General features: G+C 41.5%; 1 protein-coding gene across 4 annotated transcripts in view; it reads right to left on the bottom strand.

Annotated features, from left to right (window-relative positions):
- The window catches only part of pald1a (phosphatase domain containing paladin 1a), a 59,522-nt gene that overhangs the window by 42,361 nt on the left and 1,726 nt on the right, over nucleotides 1-15,435 (bottom strand). The window contains exons 1-7 of one of the 4 annotated variants that reach the window (XM_067577397.1): nucleotides 10,115-10,562; nucleotides 4,290-4,487; nucleotides 3,987-4,089; nucleotides 2,440-2,619; nucleotides 1,821-1,985; nucleotides 1,561-1,721; nucleotides 844-919 (exon numbers count right to left, since the gene is read on the bottom strand). In XM_067577397.1, the coding sequence (XP_067433498.1) occupies nucleotides 844-919; nucleotides 1,561-1,721; nucleotides 1,821-1,985; nucleotides 2,440-2,619; nucleotides 3,987-4,089; nucleotides 4,290-4,474 (870 nt within the window). In that variant the 5' untranslated portion in view covers nucleotides 4,475-4,487; nucleotides 10,115-10,562. Of the gene's footprint in view, nucleotides 1-843; nucleotides 920-1,560; nucleotides 1,722-1,820; nucleotides 1,986-2,439; nucleotides 2,620-3,986; nucleotides 4,090-4,289; nucleotides 4,488-6,499; nucleotides 6,743-7,703; nucleotides 7,816-10,114; nucleotides 10,563-15,435 lie in introns of those variants that run through there. The other 3 variants (XM_067577398.1, XM_067577395.1, XM_067577396.1) reach the window with 3 other exon arrangements.

Here is a 15,435-nt window from a genome sequence, read left to right as displayed (position 1 = left end):
GCAGTGCAAAAGATGGAAATGTTCTCCAGTGAGCATGGTTTTGGTGATTGAAGTCAAGCCAAATTGAGCAGTTTTAACCAAGACACATAAATATCTTTCTACCTGCAAATCACAACGTCATCATTTAGTCATTATGTGTATCATTTTAGAAATATCTGCGTTGTGATGAGGAAACATTGGTATTAAAGCCTGTTTTAACCACATGAATGGGAGGTGAGGGAACATCCATGAAGGAATAATTGCACCGGTAAATATGAAGGAAGGAAGCATCTCTCGAGTAAGACAATAGAAAGACAATGGCTCAAGTGAGGATGACAAAAAGAAAAGAGTATGGAAGGACTCAGTAAAGCTCTGATCCACACACTGTTTGAAAAAAAAAGGAGCCACTTTCCAACCACAGGGAACTGGACCGGCTGCTGCAAGTCAGTCCAAAAAAGGGAAAAACAAGAAGAAAAGAACATCCTGTGTGAGTGAAGGGCAAGACGGAAACCAGACAGAGCGGATGACCAAAGAGCGGATAAAAAGTAAGTACAGAGTGCAGGTTTTCCGCCATTTTTAATAACTATCACTCTTATTAGTGATATATAGCACAAAGAGTCAAAAGGCTATATGAGGATTAAAAAAAAAAAAAAAGCTACTTTGACCTTGTGTCTACCTCAGTGACAAAGTCCAGATGTCCTCAGTATTCCAGCCATGAATTACTTTAATAGCACACCAAAACAAAAATCACAGTATATGTGACAACTGTGTAAATATATTCTCACTGACAAAAAAAAGAATACCAAAAAAGGACAGTTTGATGGGTGGACTTGTACCATGATTGGCGTTTTTACATGAGCTTACCCTGAGTATGTTAACAAACGCGTCAAAGTCTTCTTCTAATGGCGCTCCCTCCATCGGCAGTGGTAATCTGTAGTACCTGCAATACAACAAGATTGTTACCGACAACTGAACCCTTGGCTGTGTTGTGTCAATATCGTCTTTATGTAGGTCACATCACACTGCACATAAAGTAAGACTCGACAGCTGAGCTCTCTCATGTTGTGTTTACTAATCTCATGAGTCTCGGATACAAACTTCGCCTCCTCCGACAAGGGTCAATGGGAGAGATCAGAATTATGAGACACTGCTGCTTGATCACTAATAATCTATGATCTCAAAAATGATCTCACTTAAAAATACACCACCTGGAATGTCAAACTATCAGTAATAAAACATCCTGCCGCTTTCTTCTGACTACAAATCTTCAGTCAGAGAAAAGGCTTATGAAACATTATCAGGGGAATAATATATTATCTTGCCCTGGAAATGTCGCCAGCAGCTCATGACATCTCAATAAACCTGACTCTGCTGATCTGATTGCAAACAGGATGCTGCAGTCTTTAGCTTTTACACCCCCTTTATTCTGAAAAAAGCAGGGCATCCAGCCTTTGCACAAACAAGCGTCACTATTTATAACCTGCCCTGCATATTCTGCGACTAGGCGGACACACGTCGTTGCTGTCTTAACCGCTGGTAGAGTGGAGGAGCTAGGGTCAATAAAAGAACAATGTAAACAACCTGTAGGCAGGCATGGTGAACATGGGCCTCTTATAGACCTCTTCAGTCACGTGGATGTCCTCCTCACACTTGATAGTGATCTTCTGTGGCTCATCTTTGAAGTACTCAATGTCGTTGTAGACGTAGAATACGTTTTCATTGAGCTTGGCGAAGTCGTGCAGCTGTGAAGGAAGGAGGACGGAGGCGGGGGGTTTAATTCCTCTAAACACTGTTATGTGCTGAAACACATGGTAGGTGCTGAGTAACTGCATGTTCATCACCTCCTTCCTGATGGTGAGCTCCAGGCTCTCCACCAGCTCCTCTTTTTCCAGGCCGTGAAGGTTCTCATGTAGGTTTTCCTTCCTCCTGGGGGTGTACGGCACAAAGTTGTCATCCTTGTGCAGGAAAACCACCGGCTCCTCTCTCACACAGAAGAATATAACCTCCTACAAAAACACAGCAAGATAGCAATCAAATAATAGGGTTTTAAAGTAAATGGTTGCTGGCTGCCTTTAGCAACTACACCACTTCCAAGAGCAACTGGAAACAATCTGTCGTCATATAACATACAGTGCATGAGTAAGGAATTTAGAGAGGCCTGATGTATAATTTTGTCAATTTCTTTTCAATTACGGTCAGTTTCTAGCTGCTGTAAGCAGAGAGATTCATTTTCCACTGGTACACACGACCGCAACTTTCTGTTTGCTCAGTTCTACAATTCAGCCACAGCCTCGACTGAGCACTTGACTCCTCAAATATTTACTGACAACATGGCTAGAAAGAGGCCGGGCAAAGCTACACAGGCAGCGACACAGGGAAATAAAATCTAACAGTCAACTTATATGAGCTTGTGTGTATTGATTCAAAATGCTACATGTGTATATAGAACATGACGGTGACCTCGTGTCCTTGTGCCTGGAGCCTCTGGAGGACCTGTTTGAAGCCGTTCAGGCTTGGCTGACCCATCCCATACAGTGGGTAGGATCCCTTGACTTGGCGGAAGTTTGGCGCACCGTAGCTGCCTGTGGTATTAAGAACGTCTGCTTTGCCGTACACGTCCTGGACCATGAAGTACTCCCCCTGGAAAGCAATGCAGATGAATTTATCTGAAAGCGTGACCCTGACATATGTTAAAACATTTCCCCAGCTTCCCCTCACGGATTTGTGAATTCTGTAGAGAAAATAGGTCCTGTCAACACTAACGCGGTCAGATAAATCTGAAAATGGCGTTCAGTTGTGAAAATTAGTTTTTAGTTAAGGTTTCTGTTCTTTTATTTACTTTTCAGTTCTTCACCCACACTGAAACACCAAAACAATTGGATAATCTCTACATCTTTTCCTTTTCCTCCTCTTTCTGTTGCCAAATAACAAACTTGTTCATGAATGCGACAGGAAGTCTGGTTACTCTGTTGTCTCAACAGGTTAAATCCCTGCTCTGTCACCTCCTTATATTGTGCTTCAGTAGAGTCGAATCTGTCGAAATCGGTCAAATCATTGACATTTGTTACTGTTTACATTGTCAGAAAACTGAACAAGTACACAAAAAAGTAGTGATGAGATTGAAGTTCATGGAGGTGAACAATAATTCCAACACTGCTGCACATTTATTATCAATCAAATCACTCCGTTGTTATTCAAAATTGTCTGACTATATAAACATACACATCACTGATAACACCTTTAGAGCTGCAATAATTAGTTGATCGACACAAAATGAACTGTCTGCTCGTTGGGACAAAACAAGACATTTCAGTTTGTATCTTGAGCTTTGTAAAACTGACATTTTTTGCCAGTTTCTGATATTTTATAGACCAAACGACTAAGCAATTAATTGACAGATTAATCAAATAAACATTAGTTGCAACCCTAAACACTTGTATTGTGTGATCAGCTATACTGGCATTCAAAATGAAGGATCACAGACAGAGGAGTTAAGAGTTAGAGACTTACTTAGGAGTTAGAGACTTAAGGTTGGCTTCCTAATATTTCTGATGTACAACACGGACCTGAGTCTTATTGATAGTATATGTCCACACTCCAACATGAGGCTGAGGTTTTCAGATTTATCCACTCTTGAGAGTGTTTTTGATAAGCAACAAAGAGACTAAAAGAAAGCTTTTTCAAATGGACACAGTCTTTGGTGAAACTGCTGACAAATGTAAACAGAAGCTGTGGGTTACCACCAACAAATCACTGCATGCCTGAACAGTCACAGCAGAGGTGACAGAGCAGATCAAAGCCCTGATAGAAGGGTGACAACATTCCTGTTTCAATAGCTGCCCCAGATCATAAAACAGCGCATGACAATGTTCCTACGCCACTCTGCAATTTGGACATGTGAATGTGAAAAGAGCAGACATAAAGACAGGTGAGATGATTCCACGTCTTTCCGCAACAGTGTAGTGCCCTCTTGCAGCTGAGAGGGTGGTCCTGCATGTCGTCTTTACCTGCACCAGGTAGTGCTCAGGCATAGTGTCTGATATCCGGCCGACTTTGTAGTTGGTCTTGAGGATTTCATCGTGAATCTGGAATTCCTGTCTGCAATTATACCTGCAAAACAAAACAAAACAGTAGGTCTGGATGTTAAAGAGAGGTCAATTCAATTATCAGCTACTATTTGCCAGGCCCGGATTGACAAATGAGATGATAATGGGGGCAAACAATTCGGCTGGAGGGCGGGGGATGTCACTACAGTGATCAAAGAGGATTAACACCCAATTGTGAGAACGCGGATTCGGGGAGGGACTTACGTGATGACGACAGGTGCGACTTTGTTGGTGATAATGGACTTGGCCTTGTTGTTGTGGATGTTGACTGTCTGAAAGGGGCTCATGCTAAGAGACTGCCTGCTGTCGGCCATCCCGTTGCCATGGACGCTTTCAAGTGGCGATGCTACGGAAACAGGCTGTGGCGCGGCACTGGCAGTTGTACCCATGCTCCACAAGCAGCTGTGAATGACATCGCAGCGGACTCAGAAACAGGAAACAAACACACTCACGCAGCTAAATAAAAAGCCTACACACCATGTTAACACATACAGGATATTTGGGGACAGTTTCACACGCACACTGTGAAGTGATTGATATTTTATAAATAACACATGAATGAATAATCAAGTAACATAACAGATGTTTAAAATGTTCACATTTTAACAAATTTTGAAGCATTTTAAAGGAATAATTAAACATTCTGAGATTATGTTTATTTGCTTTCTTGCAAAGAAATGAGAAGATCTATCCCACTTTCATACGTGAATGCTACATCTGAAGCTACAGCCAGCAGCCGATTAGCTTAGCTTATAGACTGGAAACATTGTCTTTACACTTCAGTTTTGTACAAATTACACAAACGAGATATTACATATTAATTAGTGAGCTTTAGAGGTGCTGGTAGGTGGACTTTGTTACCTTTGGACAGAATATAGCTAGCTATTTCCCCCTGTTTCTTGGCTTATTGTTAAGCTAAGCTAAACTAAGCTAATTGTCTGCTGGTTGTAGATTCACATTTAATGGACAGATATGAGAGTGGTATCCACCTTCTCTAAATTATGCAGAGTTATTCCTTTAAATGTGCACTTTATATTATGATTTCATCGTTTTTTGTTATTTGCAATTTGTTATTTTGTGCAGCTGCTGAATCCAAAAACTGTAAATATTACAGTCATTTACACTTGAAGTAATGTCAGCCTGCTATTACTATTATTTATTTATTACATGAAAAAAGTACATATTGAACTTGTTTTGTCTCTCTGTGATTAAAGGTCAATGTAATAAATATAAAAACTGTGAACTAGAGCAGTTAGTGACTTATTTGAGAGAGATACAACATGCAAGAGTTATCTGTCAAGAGCTTATGAAATCCCTCTTTTAGCTTTACTCAGCACTCAAATTACAATCACCATTAATGTCCTATCTCTATGATTTAATCATGGTGGCGGGGGATTACAGCTGAGTGTGACAGTATTTATATTTTAATCATGCAACTTGATATGGAGCACTGAGTCCCCCCCCACACAAGCCAGCCACAGGTTTCAAGCAAAACCTCCTCCCCTCTGAATAAACAGTGAGCTCTGCACGGAGCTCTGCAGATAAACAAACTCGTCTTCCGACAAGCAGTCAGTGTCGGAAACAACACCGCTCCTCAAGCATCACTTGTAACATGTAGATGGTCAGGAACTAGCCGTCTCCCAGAGTACACAAACACAGAAAGACTAGACAAAGACACACAGAAACACATATAAACCCTTAAACAGCACACAGAGAATCACAGTATGTCGCCCGACGCAGAACCACAGATAAACACGCACACATACTGTAACACCGGTGCTGCACTGTGTAGAGCAAGAGTACAGAATCAATCCAACATCAAAATCTATTTGATGTGACACAGATGAGGGGTATGGCAGGGCTGTCTGCTGCGGCCTGAGCTTAAAGCACCTCTGTGTGATCTCCAGCTTCGAAAAGAGCGGATTCTCATTCTGCACAGAGGCTCTGTGGAGAGAGAAGTGCCGGGTGAGTCACCGCTACTCTCCTCTTTGTTGCGTCTGGAGCTGAGTGGGCAGGTCATCCTTGTACAGAAAGACCTTTTGATTCAGTAGAGAGAGATTCTCTTCTCACAAACAACAGGTAAGATCACAACACACTGATTTGTTTTTTTACTTTGTCTTGTGGTATGCTTAACAAAAAAACAACTCAGAAATAAAGTCTAAAATGTTTTTACAGCTTGAATAATTGTTTGATTTTAGGTAGGTAGGGATGAAGAGTGAACAGAGGCAGAACCTCTTCCCAAGTTCCATAAAAGGAAGCTCGATTTTCAAGGATACTGTGCTCCCACTGCCCAAATCTATTTAGAGTCCTCACCACATACAAAAAGCATCTCCGTTGCCATGATTTTCTGACTACCACAAAAACAACAAAAACCCTCCAACACTGCAACAATCCACTAAAATCCGACATCTTACGCATGAGATGAGGAGCGATTTGTTGTACTCCCAGACCCCTTTCTGTGCTGCTTGTTGTCCGCCATGGTCCAAAAGGAGTGTGAGAACTTGGCATCACATCCAAAAAGAAATCTTCCTCTTTTGAATCTCTTCGCCCACCCACCCCCTCCAGTTGGTGGGAAACACCCCTTGCCAAAGCTCGAAGTGCCTAGTCGCTTGGCATTGGGCAAAAAAAAAACTTCTGGAGTTCAAGCTTTAAGGCAGCGTCCTCCTCGCTCTCTCGTTCCTATCTCCTGTCTGGTGTTAGAGAGTAGAATCATGCGAGAGACTCAAGTCTCTACGGAGGGGACCGGGGGAAGTAGTGGTACATCTGGCAGCCAGATGGCTAAAGTTCAGCTGCCTTTCACAGGGACAGGCTGTGCACAAAGACGACACAGTTGACTCTTGTACTGTACAGCAAGAGGTACAAAGGAACATGCTGGAATGATAACTCAATTAATCGATCAAGAGTAAATATGATTAAGTCATTCACTAGTTCCAGCTTCTCAAATGTATTTTCTCTGTTTTATAAAACTGAAAATCTAATATTTGGGGGGTTTTCTGCTGATCAAACATAAAAAAAAGCAATTGTAAGACCTTAACTTGTAATGGTTGTTTTTTACAACTCAACATAGTCATTCTGTTTCTCAATGACGCAAGGACAATAAACAGTTGCATCCCTAGTGTAATGTCATCTGCTCGAGTGAAACAAAGTTTAGTCTACAGTAGGTAAAATATGACACATGTAAGATATAAAAAGTCTTCTGCGTCTCCTTGGTTTCCTATTTGGACTGAAAGTACAGCTTACAGTCCAAGCATTCCTCACAGTAAAGGGCATTTACATGGCAAACCCTTTTTAATCTCTGTCACTTTAAGGACATGTAATCAGTAGGTTTCCTTTACCCACCACCACAGTCATGCATGATAATATGCATGTTCCTATGCGGCTCAGTCGAAGGCCATAAACTACTGACAACGGATTCTTTCATTATCCTCTTCCAGACACTAGAACTTCCTCTACCTTATCCCATGTGGTGTTGTTATTTGTAAAATGAGACTAACTGACATTTCCTGGCAGACGCTTGTAGGCCTCCAAAGGAAATGTGACATTATTGATACTACAGCACATACTGCTGCTTGCTCACTGAAACTGACACATCAGAAAAAAAAACTTCCTCTGTCTTACCTTACAGGCTGTCACCTCTGCTGCAAGACCATAGTGCACAGACACATTCACACGGATGTCTCTGCTACACACTCAGTGCATCAGCCACACTGATTTCAGCATGGCAAGGCCTGGTCTAGCGGGCAGGCAGCCGGGGCGGAGGCCTGAGTAGAAATAGCCCTCAGTCATAAACATCCTCCTGGAGAACCAATCAAGGCAACTCATCAGAGAGGCTGTTTATCCCACATGTCAGCCAGAGTAGTGTCACACTGCTCATGAGGCCAATAAAATCACAACACAAACTCGGATTTCCTCTGACAATGTGGGGCAAGATTCAACTAAACTATTCCTGTCAAATTAAATGATCAAAAGAAAATAAAGATGTTCCTGAGTTCACCTTTGTCTGTTTGTTTGTGACACTACCACCAAGGCCGTAAACAGCCAGCCGAAGTGTGCAAAAGACCCTAATATTCAAATTCACTAATGGCGCAGTAAGACCATGGAAACTGGAACCTCCTGCCAGCCTATCAGCATTGCTCCATTCAGGGCTGCCCCATTTAAATTCAGCCGGTGTCCCAACTTTGCTGTAGCAACGTCTTCAGACAAAAGGGTCCGAGTGCAGACAGGAAGGAGCGTGCAGCTGCAGGATGCATCTGTTGGTGGCCCGAGGAAGGATGCAGAGCGTTCTTCATTCACAAGAGATGCAGGGGTTCAAAAGGGATGGGTATCAGTTTGTAACGCTTGGGAGATCTTTCAACGCAACTTCCCTTATCGAGGCCGAGAGGAGAGCCGCAAGCGTGGCAGCGAGGACCGCAGAAAAATACCAAATTTGGAGCAATTTGCATATTTAACATTGGTGACATTACTCAGTTTAGACAAGGATCCTGGGAATTTCTGGGCTCCACAGAGACCACTCATTCAGTCTGACAATGTGAAGTCTGAAAGCCTCTTTGGCTTCTCAAAGCCAAATAAAACAACAGAATTATACAAATATAACATCAGCTGTGGTTGCATGATGCACTCAAGTTTTCAATTCCAAAACGGCACCAAATTCATTGCTACTTTTTGTTGATTTTGACTATAATCTGACTATATTATAAGATTTGGAGAAAATCAATCCCTGTCTTATTTACTACAATGACAGTGTCTCTCACTTATCACAGGATACTAAAACCACCAAACCAATGAACACAAGACAGTCACACACGCCCTCAGGCAGAGGAAGTGTAAGCACACCTTTACAGGAAATTCTTAGTTGTACTCTCTGAAACTTCCTCCGTGCAGCTGTACACATATTTCACCAATGAGGTTAAGGGTTACATACAGGCGTGACTCCACAGGACATTGCTAGTTCCTGAACTAAATATCAGTGCTGTGCGGAAATGAGCTCAGTGCTTCCTCTGCAGAAAATCTTTTTTGTTTCCCCAAAAACTGTTCCAAAGATCTCATTGTGAATTTGTGTCAGCTTACGCTTCTGATGTTTGCTTTTGCTCAAAATAAAATCACTAACAGCCTGTTTAGAAAGAGACTGTGGCAAAAAGGAAGCCATGCGATGCATTGTTCAAGGATGCAATTTCCAAATCTGATCAAGCTGCCTGAAATAGCGTTTGCGCTGCAAGTAAGATGGTCCAGATTAAAAGACAAAATACACAAAATGACTGGAAAACAACTGACTGAATGGCTTTTTTTTTTTCCTAGTACAAGCAGCAAATCAACTGGGACGTAATGAGTGCAAAAAAACAAACTATGCGACTAGGATGAATATGACATAAATCATGTGAATAACCTTTAGCCTTCTACATTCTTGCTTTCATCACAGCTCGACATTGAGCTGCTAAAAAGGGTGTGTGAATCTATTTTTAAAGCCCCTGCCTGTAATTTATTTCATTTCAAGATGGCAATTTTATCCCCCTATGATTTCAAGGCTGCAGTAATGTGGCTTTCATTTTTTCTCAACCCCAGCGTCTGACCACAATATTCTGTCGGCACTGCCAGGCCAACTGACAGCATTTTCATTTGTCAACGCCTTCAGGAACTTCTGCACGGGCACATTTCACATTTGTTAACACGGTTTAGTTTTGCTTGCCTCTCAGACTGAAGTCGTAAACTTGTGTATATGCAAACAAGTCCTGTTTAGCAGCTACAGTCTCTAAGTTGGAGAAGGATGCCTGAATCATTCAGGCGCCGGTCCTCTGGTGAAAGAATGAGAGCTGATAAACACTTCAGAGGAGAGCCTAGGCATCACATGCCATGAAGAATGTAATCCATTTTGCTATTTGAATACCAAACATGACGGGTTATTATAAAAGGCTATGTTAAACCAGCGCATATCTCTACTATCACAGTCTTTAGGGACATACCGATAGCGACCACAAGCCTGCAGCAGGAGTCGAGTATCATAACAGAGAGAACGTAAAGTATCACAACTGTACCTGACATTCAGCTGTGCAGTCCACCATCCGATAGGTGCTCGAGTCTCTAAGGAATACAATGAAAAACCAAAAAAATAAAAAAAATAAAAAAATTGTGGATTTAAAAATAGCCCAAATGACAGTTCTCCGGCAGGCAGCGGCACCGGTCTCAGTCAGACATCCTTGCTGGCATCCCTCTGCGATCTGTGAGGCAATCTGTCTCTGCCCGTGGATCACACTACGTCTCGCATCATCAACGCGTCCTTATAAAGCAAGTCAATGAACGTGTCCTTCAGTGAGGACAGATCCCAAACAGGCACCCCAGCAGGAGAAGGGAGAAAGCAGGGGTGAGGAGTGGGGAGTGAGGCTTAGATGGGTGACAGCATACTCCCTTGTTGGCTTTTTGTTACTTTTTTGTATGCAGCCCCTGTGCATGAGGTGCGAGGCTGGTCGCACATGCCGGTATTTGTGTGTGTGTGTGTGTGTGTGTATGTGTATGTGTGTGGGGATGTGTAAAGAGGATGTGGAGGCGGACCAAGAGAGGCTTACTCATCATCCAGTTCACTATCCAATCACTATCAGAGCCTCCTGGCAGCACAATGCCTCCCACACATGGCAAACACTTTAACAAATGTCTCAAACATATAAATTAAACCATCAGTTATCGAAACTTCTTACAATCAGCTGCAGCTCTCGCTGACACAGCCTGATGTTGACCTGCCAGTAGGCTGACAATCAGTAAGAGGGTAACAACTGCACACAGATGACATCACGTAAGCCTAATTCACTACGATGCTCTAATTACTCCATTCATTAGCGGTTAACACATGCCATGTCGAAGGCAAACAGGCTTACAGCTGGGCAAATACTTAGATTTAAGCTTGAGATTCAGCTGCGAAGGGCTGTGTGCTCTACCTCTTGTAGTCGTAACCCTGAGGTCAGACCAACATCATGTGCTGAGTGTCTCATTTCATCCTGTAGGCTATATGAAGCAAGAACAAAGCCAACAACATCCAGTGATGTTATACCTACTATAAAGGCATAAACTTACACAAAAAACCCCACTAATTCTGCCAAACATACATCTTTTACAGCTAAAAGAAGAGAACAAAACAATCAAAAACATTGGGTTTATCTTCTAAGCAGCTGCCTGTGGGAATATTTTCTTGTAAAACTATGCGTAATCAACAGTCTGTCACACAGCATAATGTCCTAATTAAGCTTATTTGCACAAGTGGCGAGTTTCGAGATATGGATGTAAAATCTAGTGCTGCCACACCTGTTCCTTCCTTCCTGCAGCACAGCAGGCCAAGACTCTGATGTTCTCGTATCGCCCTAACTGTGAAACAACACCCTCCCATCAAGCTTCATAACATGAATGAATCAGTGAGATGAGTAAATCATATTAAAATGTTTTCCCAAGTGATTTTGAAAGATCAGAATCAAATATCAACAGGCAAGAAGTGGTCCTGAAGAAGTCAGTAAAAGACGGTTAAAATGAAATTAAGTGCTAAAAAAAGATGGTTACTCTGAAGTAACTCTCAAGTCCTTCATTTCCTTCCATTTTATGGCCATAAAACAGAGCACAGGTCTGAGAAAGAGCATGAAGAGGATATGTCCTGTGACATATTGAGAGAAACATCCTTTCCGTTAAATGTCCCAAATGTGAAGAGGAGCGCACGGCTAATATCACTTGTCTCGTCCATATCCTTTCTCTGGCCTGGTGTCTGTCTTACCCCTGAAAAGCCCATATGCTAAAAGCCTTATAACAGCAACAGGAAAGGCAAAGATAATAAAGGAAAATACTTCACCTGAGCCAGAGTTAAGCTCCCACAAGTAGTATGAGCATAATAGTGAAATGCATTAAAAGCACCCAGAGGAGCACGTTTGGGGAGAAATATTCAGTTGAGACCAAATATGACACCTTGTGGTAAAATGTATCCATTGCACTCAGACGTGTACACAAAACTTCTATGGGACACACATGTTCATTATCTCATAACTATTTCAACTCCAAACAGGTGTTCATGACAATTACACTTTCAAAATCTGTTATGAAAGAAAATCAACTATTCATTATGTTTTCTAAAGCACCCCTGGGTGTTGAGTAGGGGTTCAACTTGCTCAAAGAAACTCCAAACCAATATCAATATCCCCTACCACCCATGAATACTTTATAATAAAGCAAGGACTCTGACAACGTTTCACAACAGAAAATTAGCAACTTTTTAAAGTTAAGCCTGGGAGGAGTAATGTTTCTGTTCAAGATAACCCAAGAATAAATAGCTCAATCAATTTCGTGCTTTCACGATTGATTAACTATGATGTTCACGGTGTGATCTGTGCTCTCAGTTGTCAAGAACCAGTTTCTGTCTTCCCGCAGGTTGTAAGAAAAGTGATATGAACAGAGGAGACTGATCCCAGCTGGACGGGCTAAAGCAAACAAAAGCCAGGATACAATACATCAAAGGGCATCATGTGCTTTGTCTTACTGCACTATTTTATAATTTGTATTACAACTTATGACAGGAATGAACATGTCTTGGTACATTTTATAAGTGTTGATCATGAATATGGGCATTCTTGACTATGAGAAAATACTTTTACACTAACTGATTATATTCAGTGACATACTTTGATGATTTTTTTTTTTTTTTGCATTCAAAATGAGCTGATGACATAAAACATAACCGACACTGTATATTTCAGCATTGAAGTTAATTCTTGACCTTTAAGAACTGTGCGTGCGACATAATAATCTAAGTTCAAAGGCCCATTAACTTGCTTTTGAGAGCTTTCAACCACATCTTATGGTGTACTTTACAGAAGAAACTAGTGAGAGGACTTTTTTGAGCTGTTATGAAATAAGGAAGCTCTCAAAAAACAAAGATTTCCACAAATTGATAACATTATTGGCAAATACATAATTTAGTTGCTTAAATGCATTTTGTATACTGCAGTCTTTCCTATTTTCTGAGAGCTACTGCATCTCAAAAAATCTTCTCATTATTAGTAATACATTCATTGTTTGCAGAAGATGAAGCAAATGTTGAGAATGCTGAGAAGTGTTGAAGTGTGACCTTAATCATGTAGCACAATCTGATTTCACTCATTTATATTGAGAGTGAGTGAGAGTGTTTATGGCTGCAGGCTATAGATCACAGAAAATGAAAACATTTTACATAGATGTTTTTTTAAAAGGAAATAGAGGCATAAATGATAGGCTAATTTTCTGAAAATGTGCTTGTTTCTGTGTGTTTGCCTAATGATGAGCATCAACTGGAGGTCATAGTTCACCCAACTTTTTGTTTTTCATCACCGCCTGCAACCATATCACAGTGAACAAAACAGTGCACTGCATGAAGTGTAGCCTACCTCAAATTCCAATTGGCTATACTAAAACTCTTTAACATCGCCCTTAGCTTTGGGATCTTCCCCAATGTTCAAGAAATGATAATATCCCTCCACAAAAGTGGAGACAAATTCAACTCCAATAACTACCGTGGGATCTGTGTCAGCAACCTCGGGAAAATCCTCTTTATAGTCATAAACCACAGACTCCTACAACTCCTAAAAATAATGTCCTGAGCAAATCCCAAATTGGCTTTTTACCAGATTATCATACAACAAACCATATCTTCACCCTCAGCACCCTAACTGACAACCAAATAAGCAAAAACAAATGTAAATTATTCTCCTGCTTTGTTGATTTCAAAAAAGCCTTCGATTCAATTTAGTGTGAGCATCTGCTGTTATCAGCTCTTAGAAAGTGGTGTTGGGGGAAAACCTATGACATCATTAACTCGGTGTACAAAAACAACAAGCGCTCTGTCGAGATTGGCAAAAAACACACAGACTTCTTTCCCCAAAGCCAGGGGGGTCAGACAAGGATGCAGCTTGAGTCTGACCCTCTTCAACATACTAGTGAGGGCACAAGAACAGTCTGCAGTGCCTGATATGAGTCTAGCAGACATAGAGGTCAAATGCCTACTGTTTTCATATGATCTGGTGCTCCCGTCTCCAACCAAAGAGCTACAACAGAACCTTGATCTTCTGCACCAATTCTCCCAGACCTGGGCCTTGACAGTGAATGTCACTAAGACAAAATTATGATATTCCAAAAAAGACCCAGCCTCCAAAACCACAAATATAAATTCTTTCTAGATACCACTGCTCTGGAACATACAAAAAACTAGGCTATACCTACCTCGACCTAAACATCAGCACCACAGGTAACTTCAACAAAGCTGTGAATGACCTGAGAGACGAGGCAAGAAGGAACATCAAGTTAGAAGTCCCAATTTAAATCTGGTTTAAAATATTGGACTCCGTTATAGAACCTACTTCCTCTTATGGTTGTGAGGTCTGGGGTCCACTTGCCAACCAAGATTTTACACTGTGGGACAGACACCAAATTGAGACTCTGCATGCAGAATTATGCAAATCCATTCTCCGCATCCAATGACAAACTTCGGACGATACCCACTAATTATAAAAATTCAAAAGACAGCATTTAAATTTTATAATCACCTGAAAGAAAGTGACCCTGACACGCTCCATAACAGAGCCTTCACCTACAGAGAGACCCTAGAGAGACCTTCTGAGACTCTGTTCATAAACACAAGAAGAGCCCCCAGACAGAAACCCTGTTAGACTAAACCAAATTATAAGAAAACAAAAAGAAAACTGTTTGACACATTGTAAAGAATCAACCAAAAACCAGAGCAAACTGGAATACTATTTGGCCCTAAGCAGAGAATACTCAGCGGCAGATTACCTGACCACTGTGACTGATCCAATACTAAAAGGAAATCCTTGACCATGTACAGACTCAGTGAGCGCAGCCTTGCCGTGGAAAGAGGCCGCCACAGGCAGACCTGGCTCCCCACAGAAGACAGACTGTACACCCACTGCACACAGCAGGAGGTGGAAACCCAGCTGCACTTTTTAACCACCTGCCAGCTGTACCAAGACATCAGAGACATACTGTATACTACGCTCAGATTACAACCACCCAAAAAGACTTTGAAAACATAGCTAATAATAACAAAACTTCCATATCTGCTGGTCAAAATCTGATTCTGTTTATGTATATTTATTTTTTTTGTTGTTTTTATTTCACACTTGCTTTGGCAATGTAAACGTCTGTTTCCCATGCCAATAAAGCCCCTTTGAATTGAATTGAATTGAATGTCAATTTCCTTTAATGTTGTCAGCTACTTGTTAAACATGAAAGGGGGTGGGTGAGGGTATATAAGACACCCCTAATCTCCCAGTAGAGGAATTTGTCATTACCCAGCCTAAGCACCCCTGGGTGTTGAGTGGGGGGTTCAACTTGCTCA

This window comes from Thunnus thynnus, chromosome 20 (assembly GCF_963924715.1).
Source record: "Thunnus thynnus chromosome 20, fThuThy2.1, whole genome shotgun sequence".
Taxonomy (NCBI): Eukaryota; Metazoa; Chordata; class Actinopteri; order Scombriformes; family Scombridae; genus Thunnus; species Thunnus thynnus.
This window is presented reverse-complemented; position numbering and strand designations above follow the sequence as displayed.